The sequence below is a fragment of the Diabrotica undecimpunctata genome, chromosome 3, assembly GCF_040954645.1.
Source record: "Diabrotica undecimpunctata isolate CICGRU chromosome 3, icDiaUnde3, whole genome shotgun sequence".
Classification (NCBI taxonomy): Eukaryota; Metazoa; Arthropoda; class Insecta; order Coleoptera; family Chrysomelidae; genus Diabrotica; species Diabrotica undecimpunctata.
The window spans coordinates 1285504-1313196 of NC_092805.1; the positions used below are offsets into that span (position 1 = coordinate 1285504).

Consider the following 27693-nt stretch of genomic DNA (forward strand, 5'->3'; position numbering starts at 1 on the left):
CCGGAAGTTTAGAGTTAGCAGACTCTTCAAATGATGAATTAAGTTCTTCTATGATGTAGGAACAAAAGAATGACTCAGAATCTTAGGCAATTGCTGAAAGTACTAAAATTATAAAAGACTCTTGTGTGTTAGTGAAATTTGAGAAAAACAACTGGTATGTAGGCAAAAATTTGAAAATTGTGAACTCTCATGAATTTAAAATTTTGTATTTAAGAAGAAGTACGAAAGTTTCCAATTCATTCTACTTTCCAGATGATCCTTATATTCATTAGGGTGTCCCAAAAAATCGCTTTTTATTTTTGTTTAATACAAGACCTCATGAAATTGGGATAATTGCTCGTAAATTATCACAATAATTTAAAAAAATATATAACAATATATCTTTAGGGTTCTACCGAACTTTAAAGTTTTGAAAAATTGTCATTTTTATGGTAATATTTCACTATACTTAATTTCGCATCCCGAACTAAATATAAAACATTATTTAATGCAAGACCTCTTAAAATTTGTGTAATTGCCAATAGATTATCACAGTATTTTTAAAAATAAAATAAAAATATATCTACTGATCTTCAAAGTTTGGAAAAATTGTCATTTTTGTTATAATATTTTTTCGGTTCCTGAACTAAAATAAATTAAGATTGTACTATACGATTGTATAATATTGCGTCGTATTATATGTTCCGTTAAAGTTTAGAGAATTCTGTGAACTTTGGTTATGTCAGAAGAATCAATGAGGGCAACAAAACATTGTGTGCTACTCAAACTACCAATTCTATATCAGCAAATTGTGATGAAGAAGAAGAAGCAGTGCCTGACTCTTTCTCAACAGAGACACCGTCGACTTCCACGTTTAATAGAAATACGTTGCGGTTGCCAACAGTTGCTAAAGTCAGTGATAGATACAGTTTATCGATACGATCTGCTGCTGCTGTTGCTTCTGCCGTTTTGGTTTTCGTGGGCTTGGTTTCTATCGAAGATCTGACACTGGTTATTAATAAAAACAAAATCCACAGAGCTGTATGTAAAACCCGAAGAGATGCTTCAAAAGATGTTGCAGGTATTGCAACAAGTTGTAAATAGCATTTACTTTGATGGACGAAAGGACAAGACCCTGATAAATGAGAAAATGGGGAATCCTTACCATCGCAAAGAGATTTTGGAAGAATACATCTCATTGTTATCAGAACCCGTATCAATTTATTTGGGACATACAACGCCTAGTCGTGGCACTGCAAATGGAATTTTTACTTCGATCACAACTTTTTTTAAGGGTCAAAGTTTGAATTTAGATGATGTAATTTGCGTTGGATGTGATGGAACTGCAACTAATATTGGCTGGAAGGGTGGTGTGATTCAATATTTAGAGGAGTATTTGGAGAGACCGTTACGATGGTGCATTTTTTTGCTTCATGCCAATGAGTTACCGCTTCGTCACTTGTTCCTGACCATAGATGGTTCTACTTCGGGTTCTAGAGAATACTCCGGACCTATTGGAAAACAGTTAGTTGCTTCTGAAAATAAACCCACCGTGCCTTTTTGTGCTGTGAATGGTAATTTGCCTGACTTGCCAAAAAATGTGGTTAATCAATTAAGTACAGATCAAAAATATCCATATGAAATATGTCAAGCAGTATTAACCGCTTTCTGTACTCATGAATTGGCAAACCGTCAACCTGGAAAAATGGCGCACTCCCGATGGCTTACTACTGCTAATCGTCTACTCAGACTTTATGTAAGTACGCTTAATCCATCACAAAATTTACAATTGCTTGTAAACTATGTTGTTAAACTATATTCTCCGATGTGATTCAGAATTAGGCAAAAAGCGTCTTTTAAGGATGGAGCGAAGCATATTTTTCAACTAATTATGTACTCTCGATTTCTACCCGAAAATCTAAGATCTGTTGAGGATACCGTTATCGAAAGACATGCTTTTTTTGTCGACCCAGAAAACTTACTTGTGAGTATGTTGTTTGATGATAGAGATCACATTAGGGAGCTGGCATGGCGAAGAATAAAAAAAGCTAGAGACACTGAAAGTAGCGATAAACGCAGAATATTTAAAACACCAAAAATTAACTTCTCTGCTAAAGATTACACCGATATTATTATATGGCACGATTGTCAGGATTGTCAGGTTACAACACCGCCGGTTCGTCGACATATTTCCACTGAGGACCTTCACATCATGGTAAAAGATAAAAGCTTGTATATTTTTGACTTTCCCTGCCACACACAATCTGTGGAAAGATGTGTTAAACTGATTAAAGAGACCTGCAGAATGTAACTGGTGCTACTTCTAGAGATAGCTTTATCAGAATCAGGTTGGAGTCTCGGGAAGAAATGCCAAATTTTGGACACCAAAATAAGTTCAAATTTTTAAGTTTTTGTCATCAAATATAGAATCTATTTTATTTGTTAGGTTGTTCTGAACCTTTCTCAATAATTTTAATAATAAAATATCTTTTAAATTTAATTTCTGTATTATTTGAAGTATAGGATTTAGGTCTGTACAAATGTAAAATTTACAAAACTTTAAAGTCTATTAGAGCCCCGAAGGTGACATGCTATCGTATTTATTTTACATTTTTCATAATCTCTGGAAAATTACGCAAATTTGGATACCTCTTGCGATAGTGTAGCTCAAAAAAAATTTTTTTATGCAAAGTTGGGACACCCTAATATTCATATCGATTTGAAATTTGATTTTCTTATGTTATTGCCAGAACCGATATATACAGAAAACAAATGACTATCTTGCTATTATAGATTTGGTTTGGAGTTTAACAATTTAATTGTACGATAACTTGAAGAAATAATAAATATTTTTTGTATTTATTCATTGTTTTTAACATGTTTCATTGTGTACTACCTTATGTTTCAAACTATACCACCGTTGGTACACATTAAATATTGCAGTATTGCATATATCTAAATATTTTAAGTTACCATTTTTACTTTACTCATAATACATATCAAATTTTATTGACAAATGTACACAGATAACAGAACTCTGAATGGAGATTTTTTCGAAGATTGCATTCCGATGTTAAAGTACATTTCCTAAAAAATGTATCATTGTGTACCGGTCTCTCGTATATGTCCTAGAAGTGCATATAATTCATCCAAACGCACCTTAGTACAGGCATAAATTCACCTTTTTCTCAAAAAACGCACCACTTTAAATTGTAGCACTCCGCGGTTTTTTATATTTGAGAGTCCATTGACTATATGAAACAATAAAACCTGTTTAACGTTGCAGTTTCTTTTAGCCCTATTTTTTTAAACATAATCAATAACCTAACTACTTACAAGAGATAACGTAAGCGCTTAAGAAAGATAGTTTGAAATAATATGGAAATGTATAAATATTTTCTGAAAGTAAAAGTTCTAGAAGAAAATAAAAATTAAAAAAAAAACTATTTAAAAACTGTCTAAAGTTTCTTCGTGCAGATAAATAACAATCAAAACAGGAGAGTATTATATTGAGCGTTTGTTGACTTTACACAAGTAGTTTAGAAAATGTCAATATTAAATCTAGTTTGTCAGGCAAAAGACTGATAAAATCCAGGCAAAAATCGAGCAACGGATCCTCAGGCACAAGAACCACTATGTAAAAATTATTTATAAGGAAACTAATAATTTCCGAGGGTTCTACTGCTTACTGGTAAATCCGCCATTGTATTTAACCCGCTATGGATGAAGGTCCATAAATTGATAATACCGAAAGTAGCAGGAGCCATACCAACCTGCGTCTTAATGTTTCTTCTGCCCATTCTTCTGGACATAACCCTCTTACCAGTACCATCTTCGCAGCCGCTAGGGCTTGGACTGGACGCTCGCTCGCAGGTGCTGTCGCAGCTGCTGGACCTTCTGGATGAAGGGCGCCGATGGGAGCCCAGACGGTGGACTCGCAGGTGGGTTTCTTGACCGACGCTAGGTCGGCGGAGCGTGCTCACCGTGGAGTCCTTGCCGTTGACTGAGTAGTGTACTGCGTAGGAAGGCTGAGTGGTTGGAGAGGTAGGTGTGACCTTAAAAGAAAAAAATTGTTAAAAAACAGCGATTATGACTATTTTTATTTGGAAAAAAGCACAATTCAAGTTTACCTTAGAAGTTTATTAAAATTAAACAAAACATAAGTGAAAAGGAAATAAAGGTTGTAGTAAATTTAAAAAATAACAACTTCTTAATTATCCTACCCACAGACATAAGAGGAATGCAACTGTGAGAATGGATAAAATCAAATATGGAAACAAAATTAAAATAGTGTAGAGTATTTATTTAACTACATAACAAATACAAACGTAACTTAAATATATACAAACAAGAACACATATTAAACAGAAAGTTAATTAATATTAGGGCAAAGTTTCGGTAAGCAATTCAATGGATGTTCTGCAATGAGTTATATATTCTTCTGAGCAGTAAAAATAATGTTAGAAGATTTTTTTATAACTATATCGAAATTATTACAGCGTAATTGTTTATTCCTTTTTTGTAAAATATTATAATAACTAAATTTAAGACAATTATTTCTGGAAGACGTAATCTACAGCGATTTGTTCGTAGGTGCTGACAGTTTTCCGTAGTGTAAACGTGTAAATTAGACTGCTTTATTAAATGGGCACGTTTTTGTGTAAATGTCAGTTAGAACTTAAAAAATCGACAGAATAGGTAGCGGCATAATTTTAAATTTGACAAAAAAAAGTCGGCAGTATTCTAGATAATTAACCCCTGCTAAAATCCTGATAGTTTTTTTTTGCATTCTAAAAACTTGAAGTGCGTTTGTTGAATTCCCCCATCTGATGACACCATAGTTTAGGTAAGAGTAAAATGAATAAAAAAATATGTCATTTTTTAATGTTTCAAAGTTGACAACCTTTGCTAGTTGGCGAATTACAAATAATGAACTTGATAGCTTTTTTTTAAGTTGTGAGATATGAGTCAACCAGTTCAGTCGGTTATCTATGGTTATTCCCAATAGTTTAACAGTCTCTTTGTTATCTGCATCATTGTGTAAATTACTTGCAGATATAACCAAATTTTGAATTTTATCAGACTTAAGTTTTAGTTTGTTTGTAGCAAACCATGTGCTAGATTTAGTAGAAATTTCCTCATGCGACATTTTTAAATCATCATTATTTTGTCCTGATATAACGTATGCTGTATCATAAGCGAATTATATGGATTTTTATGGAGATATAAATTAAGGCAAATCGTTGACATAAATAATAAACAAAAGAGGTCATAAGACTGAACTTTATGGGACTTGTTTTACGGATAGAAAATCCGAGAGATAACCTTTAGATACTACCGCCTGGCTTAAGAAGGATACCTCTAATTCCATAGGCACCACATTTAATTTGTGGAGTAAAATATCGTGTGAAACGAAATCAAAAGCCTTCGACAAGTAGCAAAGAGAAATTTCTATGCGATTTCCGCGTTTAAACCCCTCAATCACCTTCTTCCCAAAATTAAAGACCGCTTTTGTAGATAGGTAGTACTTTTGAGTATTTTAGTACTCTTTGAAATACTCCAGTTAATAGAATTAAATTATTAAGACTAGTGAAAAGTATTAAAACTATTTCTTCTTCAAGTGCCATCTCCGCGGCGGAGGTCGGCAATCATCATAGCTATTCGGACTTTTGAGACGGCTGCTCTGAAAAGTTCATTTGATATACGTCCGTACCACTCTCTCAGTCATGTTAGTTGCGCAGTCATGACATTCTACTCCTCCCTATGCTTCTCTTTCCTTGGATTTTTCCTTGCAGAATCAGTTGGAGCAATATGTCCGAGATATTTCAATTTTCTTGTTTTAATTATATTTAAAATTTCTATTTCTTTATTCATCCTTCTCACAGAACTTCTTTGTTTGTGACGTGTTCTATCTATAGAATTCTTCTATACACCCACAGCTCGAATAATTACAGTTTTTTCATTAATGTTGCATTCAAGGTCCAAAATTCCATTCCATAAAATAAAATTAGAAGATTTTTGTTATTTCTTTGAGTTTTTGATATTCTCATAAATTTTGTCTTCTTGACATTCATTGTAAGACCATACTCTTATCCATACTCCACTATTCTGGTCACCAGTCTCTGAAGATCTTCAATATTTTTGGCTAAGATCACAGTGTCGTCCGCACATCTAATGTTGTTAATTGGGACTCCATTTACCCTTATTCCAGCTGTTTCACCCCCAAAAGCGTTTTTCAGGATCTCTTCGAAGTAGGCATTAAAAAGGATTGGCGACAATACACATCACTGTCTCACTCCACATCTTATTTCAATTTCTTCTGACAGCTGTTCGTTAACACGTACTTTTGCTCGATGTTTATAGTATAAATTTGATATGATCCTGAGGTCGTTGTAGTCAATCTTCTTTGATTTCAGGACATTCATTAATTGTTTATGTCGTACTTTATCAAATGCTTTATTATAGTTAATAAAACATACGTATATATCTTGATTGACGTCCAGGCATCTTTGTATCAGTATATTAAGTGAAAAAAGAGCTTCACTCGTTCCTAGGTCTTTGCGAAAACCAAATTGTGTATAATTAACGTCTATGTCTATGTGTGATATATTCGGTAAGTTTTAATTGTTCTTACAATTAGAATTACTAAGAGACTTTATTATTTGAGAGATCTCTTCTTCCACAATGGGACGAAAAAAAAGGACTTGCTCAGAGAACGATAATTTTCATAATCGAAGAAGACATTGACACTAATAGTGGTAAGAGATCTTATTATATTCTCTGCAATTGTAGTAAAAAATTTATTTATTTCGATTAGAGGTAGATCAGGTTATACCGAACTGGATCTTGTGTTCTTTTTTTCAAAATTTACTATTTTTCAGCAGTCTTTAGGTTTTTTATTTGAATTAGTAATAAAATTACAGTTAATTACAATTAATGAAAATTGAGCTTGATGGTCCGAAAAACAATGTTCAAATACGCCCACTCTGTAGATATTTTTAGACAAATTTGTCTTAATGTTGTCGATGCAACTATTGGACTGGGATGTGATTCTAGTATAATTGTTTATAGTTACTTCTAGATCAAAAAATATTAATAGATTTTTAATATCAAGAGAAGGATTAGATTCAATTTTAAAATTTATATTAAAATCACCAAGTGTGACATTCTCAAAATTCACCAAAAACAAGTCAAAGTCAACCATACCTGATCAGTGATACAGTTAAAATATTGTTTTTTTTTGAAGGTACATAAATTGCACAAAACTGTAAACTTTGCTCTACGTTATATTTATTTCGATTAAAAGAAGAATCTATAAGATTTTCTTTTACCTAAATTGCAACTCGACCTTGTTTCTTTCTTACCCTAAAAAATAAATTACCTAATGAAAAGCCGGAGATGCTAATTAATTTTAAATTTTCTTCACTTTGCCATTGCTCCGAAAAACATATGCGCTGGCGTTTTATGGACACAAAAGGTAAATATTTACATTATAAACTAAAAGGACATGTAGATAAAATAATTAAGTGAGCAAAATGAATTTTTATTAAAACAAAATTATTTATTAAATTAATATTTTATAAACAATACACAAACAAATTTTTAATAACCAAGAATCTACTTGTGTACCGTTCGCGTCATAAAAAACTGGTACAACTATTATAACCGAAAATCGTGTCAAGTTGTGTAAGTTGATCTTGTCTGTCATTTTAATTTCTAGGGCAACGTTGCCAGTTCAACGAAATATTGTATCAAATCAGCTAAAAGGAGGGCTGTGACACTTGTGACAGACACATTATAAAATTACAGTAGATGCATTAAAATGTTCCGTGTGCCAATACGATACATCAGTGGTCGCCAACCTCTTCAATGTGTTGAGCTACTTTGTTAATTTTGGAATAAACAGCGAGCTACCCACACGGAAGCCACGTAACGCAACGTAAATGAAATAATCCACAGTTAATCTATCATTATATGTATTTATTTTAGTGTTTAACTGGTAATACATAATACATAGGTACTAATAATATATTAATAACAAAATAACTAATATTACTAGTACGTACTTGTTCATAGCTACATTCCTACCTATCAAACGAAGGTATTTGAAAAATAAACACAAACTTTTATCCAGCCACAACGGCATGTCACGTATGATTTAAAAATAGTTAATAATAACAACAAAAAAGTAACGCACTATCACAAACATAAACATTGAAAAATAAAAAAGTATGTTCAATGAGAAGGCTGACACTCAGACTCATCGATATTTTTTTTAACGTTTGCAGTATAATTTGATGCAGCCATTTGAATACAATTATCCAAATGTTCACCTGTAAGTCGATTGCGATATTTGTTCTTAATAAACTTCATATTGGAAAAAGAATATTTACACCAATAGGTTGAACTGAATAATGCTTTCACTTTCAAGGCAACACGGCATAGAACTGAATATTTGTCTTTACTTACAATAGGTCAGATACATTCAGTACTTGAGACTAACGATTTTAAGGCTAAATCATTTTGAAACTCAATGACTTCCATTTCTGTTGCAGCGATGTCGCAAAGTTCTGCATAACACAAGTTGTAAACTGCTGGATATCAATTTCCATAAAGGGTGAAACAACAAACTGCGCTACTAAAGCCATTTAATTGAAATCCTTAAAACGATTTTTGAAGTTATCTTCAGGGTAGAAATTATTTCTACATGATATTTGTTGTCATAGGGTTCTAATGGATTTTGAGATATTTTTTCTGAAAGAATAGGAAAATGCTTGGAATCGCTGTTAATTAGGTTTTGTTCCCAAAACTCCAGCTTTTTGATAAATGCTTTTATATCAGAAATCATTTCAGCTAGTTCTTTGTCTCTCCCATGAAGCTGCAAATTAAGTTCGTTTAATTTCTCTGTAATGTCCACGAGAAAAATAAAATCTCTAAGCCAGATTGAATTTTCTAGTTCCGGGGTCGGTTCATCGCGTTGTTTAAAAAATTGAACTATGCCAGATAGGACATCATTAAAACGTTTCAGCACCCGTCGTCTACGTAAACATCGGACTTTAGAGTGAAGGAGTAGGTCCCCGTATTGACAGTCAACTTCATCGGCCAAGGTTCTGAATAATCTTCTTTGTAACGCTTGAGCTCTAATCTTGTTCACAATTTTTACCACCAATTTCATAACGTTGTTTAGTTTCAGGAAATTTCCACATAATGCTTGCTGATGGATAATGCAGTGGACACAGAGAAATTGCGAAAAAGTTTCATCTTTACACATAACGCCACCAGACCCTTATCACAACCCACTATAGCTGGAGCGCCATCGGTTGTCAAGCCTACCATTTTCGATATTGGAATATTTTCGGAAGAAATAAAATTTTTTAAATGAGAAAACAACTCCTGTCCAGTAGTGTGTCCTTTCAGTGGAATGAACTTCAAAAGATTTTCTTTAATCGTAAAATCACTAAAAACCATCCTGACGAACACGGCCATCAGGGCAGTGTCAACAATATCTGTTGATTCATCCAGTTGAAGTGAAAAATAAACACAGTTTTCTAAGTCAGTTCTTAACTGTAAAAAAATATCTGTATTAGCAGAAAGTTGCATAGATTTTATAGCTGAAACTATCTCGTCTTTATTTCTAAAGTTGGCAAATAACGAATCAGCAGCTTTTAAAAACGCCTGTTTTATCATTTCCCCGTCTTCATAAGGTTTCTTTTTTTGTGCAATTATCTGGGACACACGGTACGATGCTTCAGTTGCAGCCTTATTTTTGTCGACTGTTCTTAAAAATATTGATTGTTGTCCAATTAACTGTTTTTTTAACTGTTTTAGTTTCTCCTTTTTGGCGGCAGAATGTAGTGGGAATGATTTTTCAAAATTAGAATGTACAGTTTTATGATGTCTTTCAATATTTCCTTTTTTAGCAACGAAGACCAAAGTATTACATAACAAACACACATTTTTATCTTTAACTTCTGTAAAAAAGTATTGTTCTTCCCATTCCGAATGAAAGTGGTATGTCTTTACCTTCTTAGAACTACTTGCCATACTATTATTTTCGTTGTTCTCTACTAACCCAACCGCTGAACGTTGGTTACGCGTTCAGTTTTAAACTAAGCGCAATGTCGCCGCGCCGTGCGTATTTATCCCGTTCAAAGCAATCCAGATCGTTCTCGAATACTAACGCGCTGGTCCGGCTGGTCGGTTCTATAAATAGCCGATTCTAGCTTGACGGCATCAGGGACAGATCGCTCACCGCAACGTTGCCGCTGTTTATGTTTAATATTAGGACAATTAGATTTTTTTGTGGAATTTTCGGAAGCTTCTCTGATTTTTGCAGTTTGTATTTTTTAAATTAAAATCGTTGTGAGAGCTACCAGAATTGCCTCCACGAGCTACCGGTAGCTCGCGATCGACAGGTTGGCGACCACTGCGATACATTTAAAGATCCTTTAAACATTTTGGGCATTAACGCAACCCTCTCTCTGGTAATTAAATTTATTAGATACGGTTTTTTGAAAAAATTTAAACATTTTTAAACGTTCTTTTTTATTTAGATTTAGTGTAATTCCTTACAGCTGTGAGGTATGGCCACTGAAAGAAAGAACACTGTCAACGCTGAAAACGACGGAAATGGATTTTTGGAGAAGAGCCGCAGGAAGATCTAGAAGAGAATGGATTACCAACGAAGGCATTAGAGAAATAATGGGAATCAAACGAACAATCACAGATGACCTAACAACAAAACAACTTATCTGGTTCGGACATATACAAAGAATGGACGAACAACGAATGCCAAAAGAAATACCAAAGTAGCAACCAGAAGGAAAGAGAAAACGAGGTAGACCGAGAAAAAGTTGGAACGAAGGAATAAATAAAGAACTGAGAGAGAGGGCCATAGAAGAAGATCTATGGAACAACCGGTCCAAGTGGCCATTGGAAGTTTGAAAACGGCGGAGAACGTTATAAACCGACAAGTAGTAGTAGTAATTCCGTTATCTGTGATGGCAACAACGAATTGATTCACGAACAAATCTAAACACAGGTTTACTTTGGAAAAAAAAGTGTACCAATTTTATATGACGTGAACTGTACTTAATAGTGTAAGATCTGATCATAGATCTGTATACTGTAAACGTGAAAATACTATCTGTAATAAGGCCTTTTTTATAAACGGTGTTATCGTTTTCTTGTAGTTAAATTTTTGGCGAGAACGCCACGCCAAATTTTTAACTGTCATTTTTGTAAAATGGATCTTTGGAACTTTGATCATAATATATAAAAGTTGTAATTATTTTCATAGAATCTATTATAACTCGGCATACTGTTAAGAATACAGTAATTAACAAATCGCTTATTGCTGTGTAGTGTACCATTCGTCTATCACAATCAATTATAAGAGTAGGTACTTATATTTACTATGTAGTTTGGTATTACTTTGGCTGATTAAATTTGTTTAGATCTTTTACTAATCATAAGCTGTCATGGTGAATATATAAGACTTAAGGAGTGTGGTTGGGGTAGACATTGCAATTGTCATGCCTGTTACTAAAACCTGTTTTCAATAACTTTACAATGAAGACCGTGATAGCAAAGAAAATAATGTGTATCCGCACGTTCTTTGACGTAATAACACACATTCTCTAAATTTAGCTAAAAGTACCAGGAAAGATAGAATAAATTTAATAATTTATTAAATTAGTAAGATACTTGGTTTGAGAACAAACTTATATAGATATACCAACAAACTTATTGACCGTTTCTTTATGTATGTTAAATGCTAGTTTGTTGTATAAAATATATTCTGTAATTAAAAGTAGCTTCTTATAATATATTATTTTATAATATGTAACTAAAAAAGAAATAAAGTTGCACATAGACTAGTGCCATTCTTTTCGAGCGAATAGTGAATAGAATTTTAACGTGGAACAACGAGTAAACTACTGATAATCTGATATAATCTGAATAAAATACAAACTAAGTACTTTCTTTTTACCTACCATTTAGACGATCGTTTAAATAATCGTTTTAAATCATATACATCAAAAATAAAACACCTGATCCATCTCAAATTTTTAAAAAATTAAGGAATTATTGAATAAAATTTTATACATACGATTTCAAATTCACGGTGCTCTCAAAATATATATCGTATGAACTTTTATTTACTTATATAAAACAGCAAATATTTGAAATCGTTCTGTTTCCGTTTTCAATGACTTTCTCGTGAATGCATTGACGTCATTCTAAGCAGAATGTCTCCTATTTACTACAATAGGAAGAGAGGTTCCAGCAAACAAGAATTGTTGGAGGAGCTGGCTTAAGAACTTTGTTCTATAAATATATACGGCGATATATATTTAGTGCGACACGAAATCTACAATTATATTATTACTTTTAAAAAATAGACATTTTTGGTCCAGTAGATCTTTAAAATCTCCCACACATTCTGAGTTGGTAGCGAAGTTAAACAGAATTAAATACTAATAAAATTTCAAATTAACTTGCTTGCTTTGGTTAAGAGAAACAGTCAAAAGTTCTTATCAAAGTTGACACCGCTGAATGCTTTCTTGGTTTTTGTTTTTATCTTTTTTCAATCTTTTTAGGTAGATATTCGCTTTAAAACCATAGTTTAATTAAAAAGTTATAATTTTTCTTTAGGTCAATGATGTGTTTCTATTTTCTTATACAAATTAATTATAAAAATCCCACTCTTCTGAAATAAATATATGATTGTAGATTAAAAACACCATCCTGTGATTTGGCAGAGCATGTAATCGACAAAGATCATATTATGGATTTTAATAATAATAACATTTTGTGTAATAAAACTAATAAATTTAAAAGGACCTTTTTAGAAATGGTGTGTATTAGCAAGAGTGAAAATAATTTAAACAAAAGATGAGAAATTCAAAATCCAAGTCAAACCTATGTATAATTGTATTAATTCTTCATTATTCATTCATAAAACCACCAAAACATCACATTTTTCTTTTATTTTCTCTACACTAGTTACATTTTTTAGGTATCTATGAATAATAAATAAATCTTCTATTTTTTATTAAATAAATAAAAAATTTTTGATGTTTGCAATAAATTGTCAAAAATAAATTAAAATACAGAATAATATTTTATATAAATACAGAATAGGAGTTGTTATTTATGACATTAAGGGTTATTTGTAATTTTCTATTGGTTGCTATTCTAAAAAAAAACAACTGAAATATTTAATGAAATATACAAGGCAGAAAAAATACCAGTAGAGTGGCTCAAATCAGAGTTCGTAACATTGACCAAAAAACCAGAAGCAAACGTTTGTAAAAACTCTAGGACCATAAGACTGATGAACCATCTACTCAAGCTGTTTTTAAAAGTCATCTACAAAAGAATTTACCGGAAATACGAGTAACAAATTGCGCCCCATCAGTTTGGATTTGTGAACGCCTTTGAAACGGGGGAAGTTTCATTTACCGTGCAGGTATTGTTTTAGAAATGTGAAGCTGTCAGCTGTGATGTTTTTGCATGCCTAACTGACTACAAGAAGGCTTTCGATAGAGTCAATTACCTGTATTGAAATCAATCAGCGGTACTCCGAATAGATGGAGAATATACAGATCAGGTGAGAGTGAGACAGGGGTAAATAATTTCACACCAATATTTAATCTGTACTCGGATCACATTTTGAAGAGGATCTAAAAGATATTAATGGAGGCATCTCAATAAATGAAGTCAAGCCCAATAACCTCCGATATGCAGGTGATACAATAGTGTTTTCCAATACCATAAAAGGGCTGTAAAACTTAATGAACAAAATAATGGATACAAGTAGATCATATGGGCTGGATATAAACACCAGCAAAACCAAGCTAATGATCGTCAGCAAGGAAAACATAACTGGAGCAAATCTGTATGTGAACCAAATGAGAATTGAACGTGTCTTACACTACAACCACTTATATAATGTATACTATAGATTAGGATTAGAATAGGAACTATAATCAATGAGTTGTGAGAAAATATCCAAGAGATTAAATTTCGCATCGCAAAGGCAAAAAGTGCATTCTTAAGAGCGTAGGCGCAAAATTTCGGGCCAATGCTTTTTAAATGCAATCATTTTTTTCGAATCCTGAGAAAACTAACAAATATTTTTGAAAATTTTTAACGCAGAATGAAAGATTACATTATTACCGAGGGCCGAAAGTCCCTTAGAATAAACAAAAAGTTTTTTTGAATGAGATATTTGAAATTAAAAATCACACTAAATTTTCTCTTTTTTTTCACCCCTGTAACTTATTAAAATAAACATTACAGAAGTTTTCAGGGACTTTCGGCCCTCAGTAATAATGTATTCTTTCATTCTGCGTTTAAATTATTTTTTAAAAATACTTATTAGTTTTTTTAGGATTCGAAAAAAATAAATGCATTTAAAAAGCATTGGCCCGAAATTTTGCGCCTACGCTCTTAACTATAAGCTCTGTATTCAAGTGCCATGACCTTACCCTAGAAACAAAAGTAAGGCTCCTTGAATGTTGAAGGGAGGAGATTAAGGTGATGAAATGTGTGGAATTTCGGACATAAGAAGAGGTACGACTAGTATAGGTCTTAAACTGATTCGACAAGTACTTTGCGAGTTTGTAGGTAGGAGAGTTGATCGTAGTCACGATGGGACGAAGAGGTACGTTGTCTTTATGGATTTTGGGAAGACCGTAAATTCTGGGGCAGATGGAGTTTTTCGAAACTATGGACTTCTTAACATCATCGGAAAGGTCGGATTGTTTGATGGCATGGGAAATTTCGCGTTCGACTCTAGGAGTGGGGTCTCGAGAAATTGTATTATAACAGGATGTATCCCTAAGTAAGTCGTTTACTTTCTCTATGTAGGAAGGAGTATCCAGGATGACTGTGGCATTACCTTTGTCTGCAGGAAGGATTATTATCTCAGAAAGAGAACGGAGATTTTTGAGAGCTATGAATTCCTCACGAGATATATTGGAAGTAGGGATTTTGGCTGTATCAAGACATTTAGCGACGTCAAAGCGGATACGGTCGGCTGGAATTTTGGGAATTGTGCGGAGTGCCGCTTCCACATTTGAAACTATTTCTTCGGTAGGAATTCTGGAAGGAGTGATAGCAAAATTAAGACCTTTAGATAGAAGACTGCTTTCTGCACTTGTTAATTGGTGAGAAAAAAGATTAACGACGGTGTTAGTAAGAGGTAAATGAGAAGTAGAAGTGGTGGAATGTGATTTTTTCTTAGATACAAGGGATTGGAATTTCTTTTTGTGAGTTTCGTTGCTTAGAAGAAGGATTTTATCGGCTTGATGATAGGAAATGCGGTCTAAAAGTGACCAATCATCGACACTAAGAATACTGGAGAGTTCAAGATGCAGCTTAAAAAGTTTTTGGAATTGAAAATTAAGGGTTTTTCGATTATGCTGAATCCGTTCACGAAGTAGAGATAGGCTGCCTCGATGTAGAATTCGGGATGAAGATGAAGAGGAAATGTGATGTTTTAGAACAAGAAAATTGGGAACCAAATTATTATCACGACATCTAGAGAGGAAGGTGAGCGAAGAAAGTAGAGATGAAACTTTGGAGCGAAGATTGGATAACTCTGAGGTTTTGTGGAATATAACCTCCCCGTAGAGGTTGGTCAAATGAAATCGTAGGCTTCCACGGCCAGAGTCGGAATTATAGTTTATTCGTCTTCCGGGTTTGGACCGTGTCATTTTTGAGGTACCCAAAAGTGGGTTCATCTCGACGTTTCGCTACAATTGTATGTAGCTTCTTCAGGAGAACAAAAAAAGAAAACAAAAGACAGGAAGATGGGTAGTTAGCAACGGTAACTCAGTTACTCAACGCAACCACAGGCGAATACTAACTACCAAGATGGGCGTTTGGTCACAGTAACTCAACTACTTAACGCAGCCAGAGGTGAAAACCAAATGCCAGGACAGGGATTCACGTCCAACAGCTCAGAACACTAACGCGTCGAGAGGTGGGGAGTGAATTACTCCGCTACCGCTCTATTTATAGTCGCGGTGACCTGTCGTGTCGGGACGTATCGGCACACTCCGTGGCGCGAACGTCAAGAAGCGCGCGCTGGCCAATCATGTGGCTGCATCGTGGTAGCGGGACCGGACGGCGGCTCTAGACTGAGATTCCAGATGGGAGACAAGTAGTATCCTTCCTCTCGATTGATATTATGTGGATTTTTCGGATCTCTAGAGATTCGCGGATTTTCCTGGAATAAAAGAAGGGGCTCTTAAAAATAATATGGGTTTTTTCGAACAATATGGAATGACCGGTTTCTTGGCAGTGTTCTGCAACTGCAGAATGGGAGAAAAGACCTGATCGAATGCATCTTTGATGCTCTTGAATCCGAGTTTTGACGGAACGACCAGTTTCGCCAATGAATGTTAAATGAATGCCAATTTCGCCAATGAATGTTGAATGTTACTTGAACTCAGTGCTTATGTACGGAGTAGAAACGTGGACATTGAAGGCGGAAACACAATTTAAACTTCAGGCTTTTGGGCTACTGTTATACAAAAGGGTCCTGAAAATACCATGGACAGACAAAGTCAATGAAGGAGTACTGCAAAGGATATACACAACCGCGGATTTAATCAACATCGTGAATGGCCGTAAGCTGCAGTACTTGAGACTTATAATAAGAAATCAAGGCAGATATTAGCTACTTTAATGCAATTTACATGGTAAAATTGAAGAAAAAATGGCCACCAGAATGAAGAAGACTATCCTGGCTTGCTAACCTGAGAGCATGATATAGAAAGATTGCAATTCCGTATAGCAACCAACAAAGTCATCATAGCCAGAATGATCGCCAACGTTCGAAACGAACAGGCACCCTAAGAAGAAGCTATTCCAATTTATTTATAAATTATTAAAATTCATTTATTTTTGTTTAAATAATTTTTTCAAATAATTTTTTTTTAGAATTTAAAAAAGAAGGAGAAACATTTATCAGACCAAGGAATTTTTATAATAATATTTTGTAACGTTATAAACATCACATCTTTATTAATTTATATTTAAATATTTATTTTATTTTAATTTCTTTATTAATTTATTATTTGCTTTACCTTCAGTTTCGTTTTTACCATTTTTTCTCCAAAAAATTTGTTGGCGCCCTCATTCTCTCTCTTTCTGGTAGAATAAATATTCGCCCTCTGTCTTTCTTTCCGGTAGTAAGTATTCTGTTCTATGTTGACAAAAGAGTTAATTCCATCATAAGCATACGTCCTATGGCATCTGTGCTTAAGTTTATTGCAGTTTATCCGTACTTTCTGTCACTGTCAATCAAATTTTCTAATCGCGGTGGGATATTGTTTTTTTATCTGTAATTAAAATTTATAAAACGAGGCAAAAATTATTATATTCTTCATTTTAAAAATTTTGGCAAAATAATTGGCAAGGAAATTAAACCCCTTTAATGCCTCTCTATAGCTGTTCTTATATTCTAGTTTATTGGAGAATTTATTGGGTTTACTGAATATTTTATTGGATAATTTCTGCAAGTCTATGGAATAATATATTTATGGGATATTTCTGGAACTCTAATATGGAATAACTGCAGCTGTCAGTAGGGCCTAACCACATGCTCTGGAGGACCTAACTACATAATCGGGAGGCCACATATATTTAGAAGTAAAGACGGATTCATACTTGAGAGACTGAGCTAGGCGAAGCATAGACGATATAGACCAGTCTGGTTAAAAAAAAAAGGTGGAAAAATGTTTCGCAGATATCTGAAGCTTTTAAGACATAGGTGGGGGATACTAGATGATGAATAGATGAAAAGATACTCCTAGTTTTACCTTGCGTTTTTTTTAAGCAATAATTTATGGTCACAATTTGATTTTTTGTCTATAAATTTTTTCCCTTATATTTTAAATAAACAATATTTATGTCATTTTTTTACGTCAAGAATATCTTTATTTTCCCGTTTTTTTAAAGAAAATTGATAAATAATTTACAGAGATATTTGCAAAAAATCAGTTTTTTTGTACTAATTTACAAATTTTATTATTTTTTTTTATTAACAAAACAAAATGCTATTAATACATTTAAACATCAAGGAATCACCATCTTTTAGATTTGTGCGAAATTTCCCCCCGATCAGTCAAATGTTTTATAAGTTATTTAATTTGTTTATTCCTGAGGCTAATTATTTAATCTATTGAGCTTGCCCTATGCATGATGCTAGACACATTCAGCAAATTTCATAGGATTCTTTAAGACTTAAACTATCTCAGAAGTTAAATGCATATTGAGTTTTCATCGAAATTATTTACAAAATAAACGTTTGAAAAAGGGGTATGTTTTTTACTTATAAACAATTGTAATAACTTCTATATTTTTCAAGCTACAGACTTGTACGTACAACCACTGGATAGCTAGTAAAAAAGCTCACATTAAAAAATAAAAAATCTTCTATGACCAATAGGAACGAAGTTGGTGACTATTTTTAAAAAAATCATATCTCCATTGTTTATAAACATTAAGCAGTAAAATTTGCACAAATTTTGAATGAAAATCTAAACTTTATATTGAAACTTATAGCTATCAAATTTATCTAATTTTTCGAAACGACGGTACTTTCGAAAGATCGATAGGAAAGTGGAGAGGATATCTGTTTCAGCTCCGTTTTTTTGTCGGCATCGGATCTTCAAATTGCAACACGTAGGAAAAATATACATTATCTCGGCTTCCTTTGCAGCTGCAAGCCTCTTTTTTTTATTCTGGGGTAGCTTGTCGAAATATAAATAACTACATAGTTTTCACTGGCCGGAAAATATGGGAAAACTCGGAAAAATTGAGTCCATTTGAAATTCACCCTAAATACTTACTTTTTTTTTATTTGCTCGAATAGTCTGTCGCAGTATTAATAATGATGACATAATTTTCACCCCCCATAAATCTCGGAAAATCCCGGAAAATCAACATATGTTTTTTCATTTTATATCAATGATATAATAATACTTATATATTTTATAAATTAAATTTCAGGTAATTTTTTACACATAATATTGTTATATTCCTTATATTAATTATAATTGTTTGTATTTTTATAATTAACAATATTGATTTTTATTCTATTTTTCTTACAAATATGATATACAATATTAATCTAATCTGCCTTACTGCTTTGATAAAATAAGTCGATTTTTTCATCACTTGCCTTATTAAATTTTGCAATGTTTATTGAACTTTACTTTTTTTATTTTCTTTACATACATTGCTTTAAAAGTTAAAATTTGGATCATTGATTCGACTTCACTGTCAGGTCTGAACCTTTTTGTTGCAGGTTGTTTGTCTTCACTTATTAACTCAGTCTTTCCATACATTAACATATTAATGGGCGATCTTAATGCCAAGGTGGGTCAAGTTGAGGTAGGAGAACAAGTAGGAAAATATTGGCTTGGAAACAAAAATGACAGAGGTGATCGATTAATTCAATTTTGCCAAAGTGAAGACTTCGTAATAACAAATACCTTTTTCAAATTACCTCCTCGACGGTTATATACATGGACATCTCCACAACATACCAAAGAAAAAATAGTGAAAAATCAAATAGACTACTTTATGATAGCAAAGAGGTATCATAATGCTGTTAAATGTACTAAGACGTACCCAGGAGCTGATATAGGCTCAGATCATAACCCGGTAGTTACTGTGATAGAGGCGAGACCAAAAAAGATTAGAAGACCACACAGAAAGGCACTAGATTTAAATAAACTTAGAAACAAAAATATACGACAAGAAACGGGAGAAGAAATAAATGAAAACCTCCGTTCAGTGCAGCAACAAATTAAGGATACAAACAACATTAACCAAAAATTAAAGTACATAAATACAGCTATACAAACAGCAGGAAAGAAACATCTTACAAAAACAACAACAAATAATAAGGGGTGGATGACACAAGATATACTAGACTTGATGGAACAAAGAAGATAGATGAAAAATTACCCAGACAAATACAAAGAAATAAATAAACACATAAAAAAGAGAATAAAAAAAGCCAAAGAGGAGTGGATTAAAGAACAATGTGAAGAAATGGAAACCTATGAGAAAAAGTACGATGCGTTCAATATGCACAAAAAAGTAAAAGAGATAAGAGGAAGCATAAAGAAATGCCAAATAGGTAAACTTAAAGACAAAGATGGAAATCTTATTGTAGATCTAGAGAATAAAATAAAAATATGGACAGAATACCTGAATGAATTATTTGAAGACGATAGAAACAACTTAACTCAGATAATCAATGCAACTGGGCCAGACATATTGAAAGAAGAAGTAGAATACGCAATAAGAAACGCTAAACGGAAAAGCAAATGGACCTGATGAAATTCCTACAGAACTGTTGAAGCTTTTGAATGATAAATCCGTAACCATAATATTAAATTTTGCAGCGAGGAGCTAAAACAGTTTCCCCTCCACTTTCCTATCTTTCGAAAGTAACTTCGTTTCGAAAGGTTTTAAGTTTCGAAAAATTGGATGAATTTTATAGCTATAAAATTCAATATAAAGTTTAGATTTTCATTCAAAATTTGTGCAAATTTTACTTCTTAATGTTTATAAACAATGGAGATATAATTAACAAAAAAATTGTCGCTAACTTCGTTCCTATTGTTCATAGAAGGTTTATTTTTTTTTTTAAATGTGAGTTTTTTTACCAGCTATCTAATGGTTGTACGTACAAGTCTGTAGCTTGAAAAATGTAGAAGTTATTACAATTGTTTATAAGTAAAAAACATACCACTTTTTCAAACGTTTATTTTATAAATAATTTCGATGAAAACTCAATATTCATTTAACTTCTGAGATAGAATAAGTCTTAGAGAATCCTATGAAATTTGTTAAATGTATCTAGCATCATTCATAGGGCAAGTTCAATGGTTTAAATAATTAGTCCCAGGGATAAACAAATTGAATAACTTTTAAACTATTTGACTGATCGGGGGGAAATTTTGGACAAATTTAAAGGACGGTAATTCCTCAATGTTGAAATGTATTAATAACATTTTATTTTGTTAATTAAAAAATTAATTAAATTTATAAATTAGTGCAAAAAAACTGCTTTTTTGCAAATATCTCCGTAAATTATGCATCAATTTTAATTGAAAAAACGGGAAAATAAAGATATTCTTGATATAAAAAAATGGTATAAATATTGTTTATTTAAATTATAAGGGAAAAAACTTATAGATAAAAAATCAAATTCTGACCATAAATTATTGTTTAAAAAACACGCAAGGTAAAAATAGGAGTATCTTTTTATCTATTCGTCATCTAGTAACCCCCACCTATGTCTTGAAAGCTTCAGATATCTGCGAAACATTTTGCCGTGAAATCGATGATTTTTGTATAACCAGACTGGGCTAATAAGCTCCCATGGTTGATTGAGGTATTATTTTATAATAGTATTTCAATTCTCTTTGGTAGTCTTATCGTTACAATTTTTATAAATATGTATTGCAGCAAATTTCGTTAGCAAACCTAATTTTATGTTTTGAGTTCCTACTTTTTTACAATTATTCTAATACCCTTTTATTTTAATGCCCCTTTATATTGACTCGAACCCATCCAAACATAGTTATATTTTTTCCAAACGAGTCAACAAGTAGTTCTTTTTTCTTACATATTCTACCGATTATGGTGTAGCCTCCCTTACATATTCATTCTTCATATCTACCCACGATTGTCTAAAAAACGATTGTGTAAAAACGGTTTTGATAGAAAACATTACATCGAAGAGTAATTGTTTAAAATAGCTTAAACATTTTGATTTCTACATTGAGAGATTTTGAACAATCCATATCGGTTGAAGGAATTGATGAAGCTCAAGTATTTTTACTCTATTTTTTGCACAGGGTTTATTCAACTTCTGTTGATAAACTTGACTCGTAAGAAGGCGCCTTCAATCCCATCGAAATAAATCAACTCTTATTAGCTGTTCGCATTCTTGAGGAAGCCAGTATATCGAGCTCTGGCACTAATCTAAAATTAAGCAAATTCCACCTTATTACAAGGATTTCCGCAATGGATTATCGCGATGGCGAACGCGCCGAAGCAAATTCGTGAAAAGGAAATGCATCGGCGGCGGTAGCGGCCGCTTGCAATCAGCGAAAACGATGATTTACAATTTAGCCTAAAATAGACCGATAATTGCAATATCGCTTTAAAAAATGTTTAATCGGGAAATTGATGGGCAGGTGTTTATTGCACGAAGCTAACCAGTCATTACTATTACTTATACCTGATTGTGGTCAGAGAATAATCGGGAAACTAAGGCTAATATCATTAGCCATTTTGTTTAAAAATTTATCAGGTTTTTACAACGCGAATACATACTAAATGGTATCAAAGTTTGGGAAGTTTCATTAATTTCAACGGACCGTACTAGTATTATCTCTATTAATATTGAAAATTTATTCACCAAAAAACAAGTCCTACTACAAAACATATTCAAAATACACAATAACCTATCTATATTACTGGCTATGATGACAAGGCACACCGTTTGTCTAGTAAACTAACAACGCCATCTAGGAAAAAAATCTAAACCACCAATATGTGACATTTTAATTATATTTTGTTCATGAAACGATACGTTTAATTAATAATACTGTATTAATTACATACTAATATAATTACCAATTAATTTTAATACTATTTTTAGAGTAGAATTATATTTTCATTAAATAGGTCACTCTTCAAATACCCCTTCATTCCAATTTTTATGATTCACTTACCTTTGGTTCACGAGATATTTCTAATTGTACATAAATACAAAATAATTAAAAGCTTTATGTTAGTTTAGATTTAAAATCCTAACGCCATCTGAACAAAGAAATCTGAATTACTGACATTTCAACCTATGAGTTTTAAGGTACGATTTAATACAAAATAATTTAAAGTTTTATGATAATTAAGATTTAAAATTCTAGCGTGACCTAGGAAAGAAATTTGTACAGATAAGCTGACAGATAAAATAAATTAAAATTATCTGACATATAAAATATTTATTTGCCAAAGAAAGTACTGAATAGAAAGTTATCTGGAGAATAAATTGTATTAATTGTAGTTAGTTATTAATTTAGACTTCGGCAAATATGCAAATAAAAATGTAGAAAATATGCGCATAAATATGCACGTGTTTACCTGAAAATATGCAAATATTTTACAAAATATGCATACAAATAAATAAAAAAAATCGTAAAATAGTAACAATTTTATTTAAAAAAAAAGTGTACATAACTAAATATTTCCTACTATTCATTAAGATTTACATTTATTTTAAGTAACTACATCATTTTTAAGTATGAATAAACTTATTTAGAATTATGGTAACAATAAATGATCAAGTGGTGTTCAAAATTTTCTAACAAAAACTTGTGGCTTCTGTCTGAGTACATATATTTATATATGGAAAAACTTCGTTCAACATCAACTGATGTAACGGGAGCATTTTTTAAACTAACCAAAACATTTGGTTCTAAATTAATTGTTTCCGAAATATTTTCAGCTAGAACACTGACTACTTCAGAAAGAATATGGTAATCTTTATTTTTTTCCATAGTAGCTTCAAATTTTTTTAAAATATCTTTTCCAATATTACCTCTAACGTTCCGACAACATGACGCAAATTCTTTTATTAATGCTGTACTTTCGAACAATGACAGTTTTGGTGATTCTAACTGAGTAATTGTTTTTGAACAAAACTAAAATTTGATTTTATAAATGAAAGTTCTTGTTGAAGCAAGTTACTCTGAAAAGTTTGTTTAGAATCCAAAAGAGATTGGGAACTTTCATCTGTTAACGTATCAATTATGTTCTTTATTTTAACAAAATGATCTGCATAAAAATTAGCTGCTTCTAACCATGTTCCCCATCGCGTTAAAATAGGTTGTGGTGGAAGAGGAATGTTAGGTAGCATTTCTTTATAAAGTTGAATTCTTATAGGAGATTTAAGAAATACTTTTTTGACACTGGATATCATGGTATTTACAAGAGGAAACTTTTTTCGTATTTCCTCTGCAACTCTGTTTAATCCATGCGCTACACAAGTAACATGTATTAAATCTGGGAAAAATATTTTTAAATTTTGTCCTGCTTTCACCATATAAGGAGCAGCATCCGATAAAATAAGCAGTAATTTATTAGAAGGAATAGTTGTCGGAAGAAAAAAAGTTGCTAATGTTTCTTGTATAAAACGCGAAATTGTTAAAGCATTTGTTTTCTCAAGTTGCTGGCATGAAATAAGATGAAATTTTGGTAAGGTATCTTCTTTAAGAACATCAATCAATAAATGAGCAATATACTTTCCTGAGGAATCAGTGGTTTCGTCTACAGATATGTAAAAATAATTATCTGCAATTTCTTCCTTAATATTAATTAACACCGACGAGTATAGCCCGTTCACATTATTTCTTCTTAGAGACCGATCACTTGGAACATTAAGTTTGCAATATTTTTTTAGAAACGAACTAAAATTTACATTTGCTAATTTTGAAAGCGGTATGTTTGCAGACACTAATGCGCGACACAAGTCTTCATTAAAAGTTTCTTGCTCATCTAATTTTTTTGAAGTAGATTGGAAACATTTAGCCATTGAAGTTTGATGTTTTCCTCCTATTTTTTCTTTTTTTGCAATGTGTGAAGCAGTTCTCACATGTTGGTCTATCTGAAATTTCTTCTCACATGCTGTCTATAAATAAAAATAAAAACCTTTATTTTAACCCAACCTTTAAAATATAAAAATATACAAGGTGTTTTTGGTTAATCAAATAACTGGTTTGAAAAAAAAAAACACTCGCTAAGTGTTTTAAATGCAGTATTAATCCACAAATTAGTTTTTGTTACTAACCATTAGTACATCATATAACTTATTTTAAAATTCAACAAAAGTTTTTTTTTTGTTAATTCAATTACAATAAAAATAATTGTGTTTTAGAATAGCTGACTTCATAAAAAAAAAGTAAAGGTGAAAAATTTTTCTAAATACACACCATTGTATTGTACCATGGACAATTTTTTTTTCACTAAAGGAAGCTATTTTTCATTTAAAAACAACCTACGAGTACTAAATTTCAAGTAAATACGTTTATTGGTTTTAAAGTTATTGTTGTTATTAACTAAAAGAATTTAATTTTTTTTAATTTTAACACCCTGTATCTCGAAAAGTAAATAAGTTTGACCCCTCATTAACTATATCGTTTTGTTCAATTTTTCGAGAAATATCTACAGTCAAACGTTGTAAGTGTCATTTGGAAACACCCTGTATGTATGAAATATTAGATATTTAATAGAAAATATTAGATACTTACAATTTTGCCACAGACTGAACAGTAGATTTTTCCCATATCCATAGACAGCTCTTTATAAGGTTTAATCCAAGTTGAAGCACTGGTTGTTTTAGGCATTATAAAATCACAATCTTCCTTTTTGTTACGCATAACGAGTGTTTACGCTTTGAATATCAAAACAAAAATGATTTACAAATCTGAGCATCAAATTAGAAATGTTTAGGTACCTAATTCAATAAACTGGGAGATTTTGGAAAATCCCTAAATTAGGAACAAAACTATTAGCCGTTTACCTGCTGTTAAGATAGAATAAATTGTAGATAGATTTGGGGATTAGATCATAAAATGCAAATGAGCGAACCCTTAGCGATTATCCAATAACTGAATGCCTCAGTGACCGAGACTTTCTAAGAATGTTGAGGGCTACTTAAATTGATCTTCTTTGAAATTGTAAATGTTTTGTACCTGTAGAGATTACGTACTTAGATCATTTCTTCATTAAAATGACTACAAAATTTTATACAAGAATTGAAATAAATTGGTATGTTTAAAAATTTTCAAATACAGTATAAAAATCTGAACTTTTATACACTTTATGCAAACTTTTATACAAATATGCCAAAATATGAAATATTTGCATAAAATATGCACAATATGCAAAATATGCAATATGCATATTTGCCGAAGTCTAGTTATTATGTTGTAGGTTATCGCGAAATCAAAAATATAACCTAAATATTGTTGTTTAGTGTAGATTAGAGACATGCATATTAAAGACTTTCATTTTAGTGATAATAGTAAATCCGTTCCTGTTGGTAATCCAGACCATTATAAACTGTTTAAAATTCGACCCCTATTTGACAAGATTAAACAACGCCTTTTACTGGTTGGCTACGAAATGCCGGCACCACCTCAAACAATATAATCGGGCAAAACTTCACAAGTGGGGATACAAAAATCAAGTACTTAGTGTATCAGGTTTTAGTTATGACTTTGATATTTTTTCTGGTTAACAAAGCAAAGCAATACTTTTCAGACAGAGACAGTGCCGAAGAACGTTAATCATAAAATATTTTTTGATAACGGGTTTACTAGTTCAAAATTACAGGTTTATCTTACAAAAACTGGATTGTTGCCTTTATGTATGGTTAAAGAACTAAAGAAAAAAGAACGTGGTTTCATTGTAGAAAATGTTGCCCTTGTTGAAGACGTAAACATAGTCTAATAACCCAGTAAATATATTATCAACTTACATTAGTAGTGAACCTAGAACCACAAAATCTAGTTACTTCCGAAAAGAAAAAACGTACACAGAGATTCCATGTCCTCACACTGTTGAAGTTTATAATCAGCTGATGGGAGAAGTGGACTTATTAGATTCGGTACTGGAACTTTACAGAATCTACCTAAGATTAAGAAAATGGTATAAACAAGTTTTTTTCATATGTTGGACCAATGTGTTGTGAACGCATGGATACTATTCGCTCCGTGCGTGACTAACGCGACACCTACCGCCTTCATCTGACAGTTTTGGACCTACCAATTATCAGGTTAAACATATGATATATGTTTGACATTGTTAAATATAGGCGAAATTGACAATTATTAATAATTAACTTTTTAATTATATTTTTTCAGTTTATGTACAAAATAAATGTAGTATTAAAAACTGGGTTTCTCAAAATTATTCATAATATATCTTTTTAACCTCAAACGGAAAAGAGGGAAAAATCTAGTACTGGCAAATCAAGTTTTTCACGTGAAAGAGCAAATAATTAAAAACAGTAATAGTAAAAGTTATGATATAAAAGCTTAAGTCATCAGGCACTCTGCAGTTAGCTTGAAGCCTTATAAAATATCATTTAAGGTAAATTATTTAAATATTTCCTATTTCAATTGCATAAAAATGAGATTATGTGATATTTACTTTTTCATATTAATAGCACGGATCCATCTTTTTCTTTTCTCTAATTTATATGTAATCTTTGGGAACCTATACAAACTACACTTACTATTTTTGCTATTATTAGCACAATTAAATACGCAACATGTATTTGCACACATTTTTGATAAAATTTATGCGTAAAAAGATTCCAATTTTGTCATATTTCGCCGCTACGCACGCTGGCATCGTTTCAAGGTACCCCTACCATCGTCAGGCACAGAGCGAATAGCGTAGAAAAAATGAACAAAATTTCTATATGCCAAAATTTCTTTTTGACTTTAAACAAGCCGCTTCTGAACATTAATGTAAATCTGGGAAGTCACTATCAAGAAAGAGAGGTCGTCCAGTAGGACAAAATGGGACTCCAACGTCCAGTTATCAAGGAACTTCAACGTCTAGTCGTCAAGGAACTCCACCTGTGTTAACCAATGAAACAAC

At 32.2% G+C, this 27693-nt stretch overlaps 1 protein-coding gene across 1 annotated transcript in view; it reads right to left on the reverse strand.

Annotated features, from left to right (window-relative positions):
• Window positions 1-27693, reverse strand: part of Oamb (Octopamine receptor in mushroom bodies) — a 544394-nt gene that overhangs the window by 19430 nt on the left and 497271 nt on the right. Inside the window, exon 8 of the mRNA XM_072525075.1 lies at window positions 3753-4034. Coding sequence (XP_072381176.1) covers window positions 3753-4034 — 282 coding nt within the window. The remainder of the gene's footprint in view (window positions 1-3752; window positions 4035-27693) is intronic.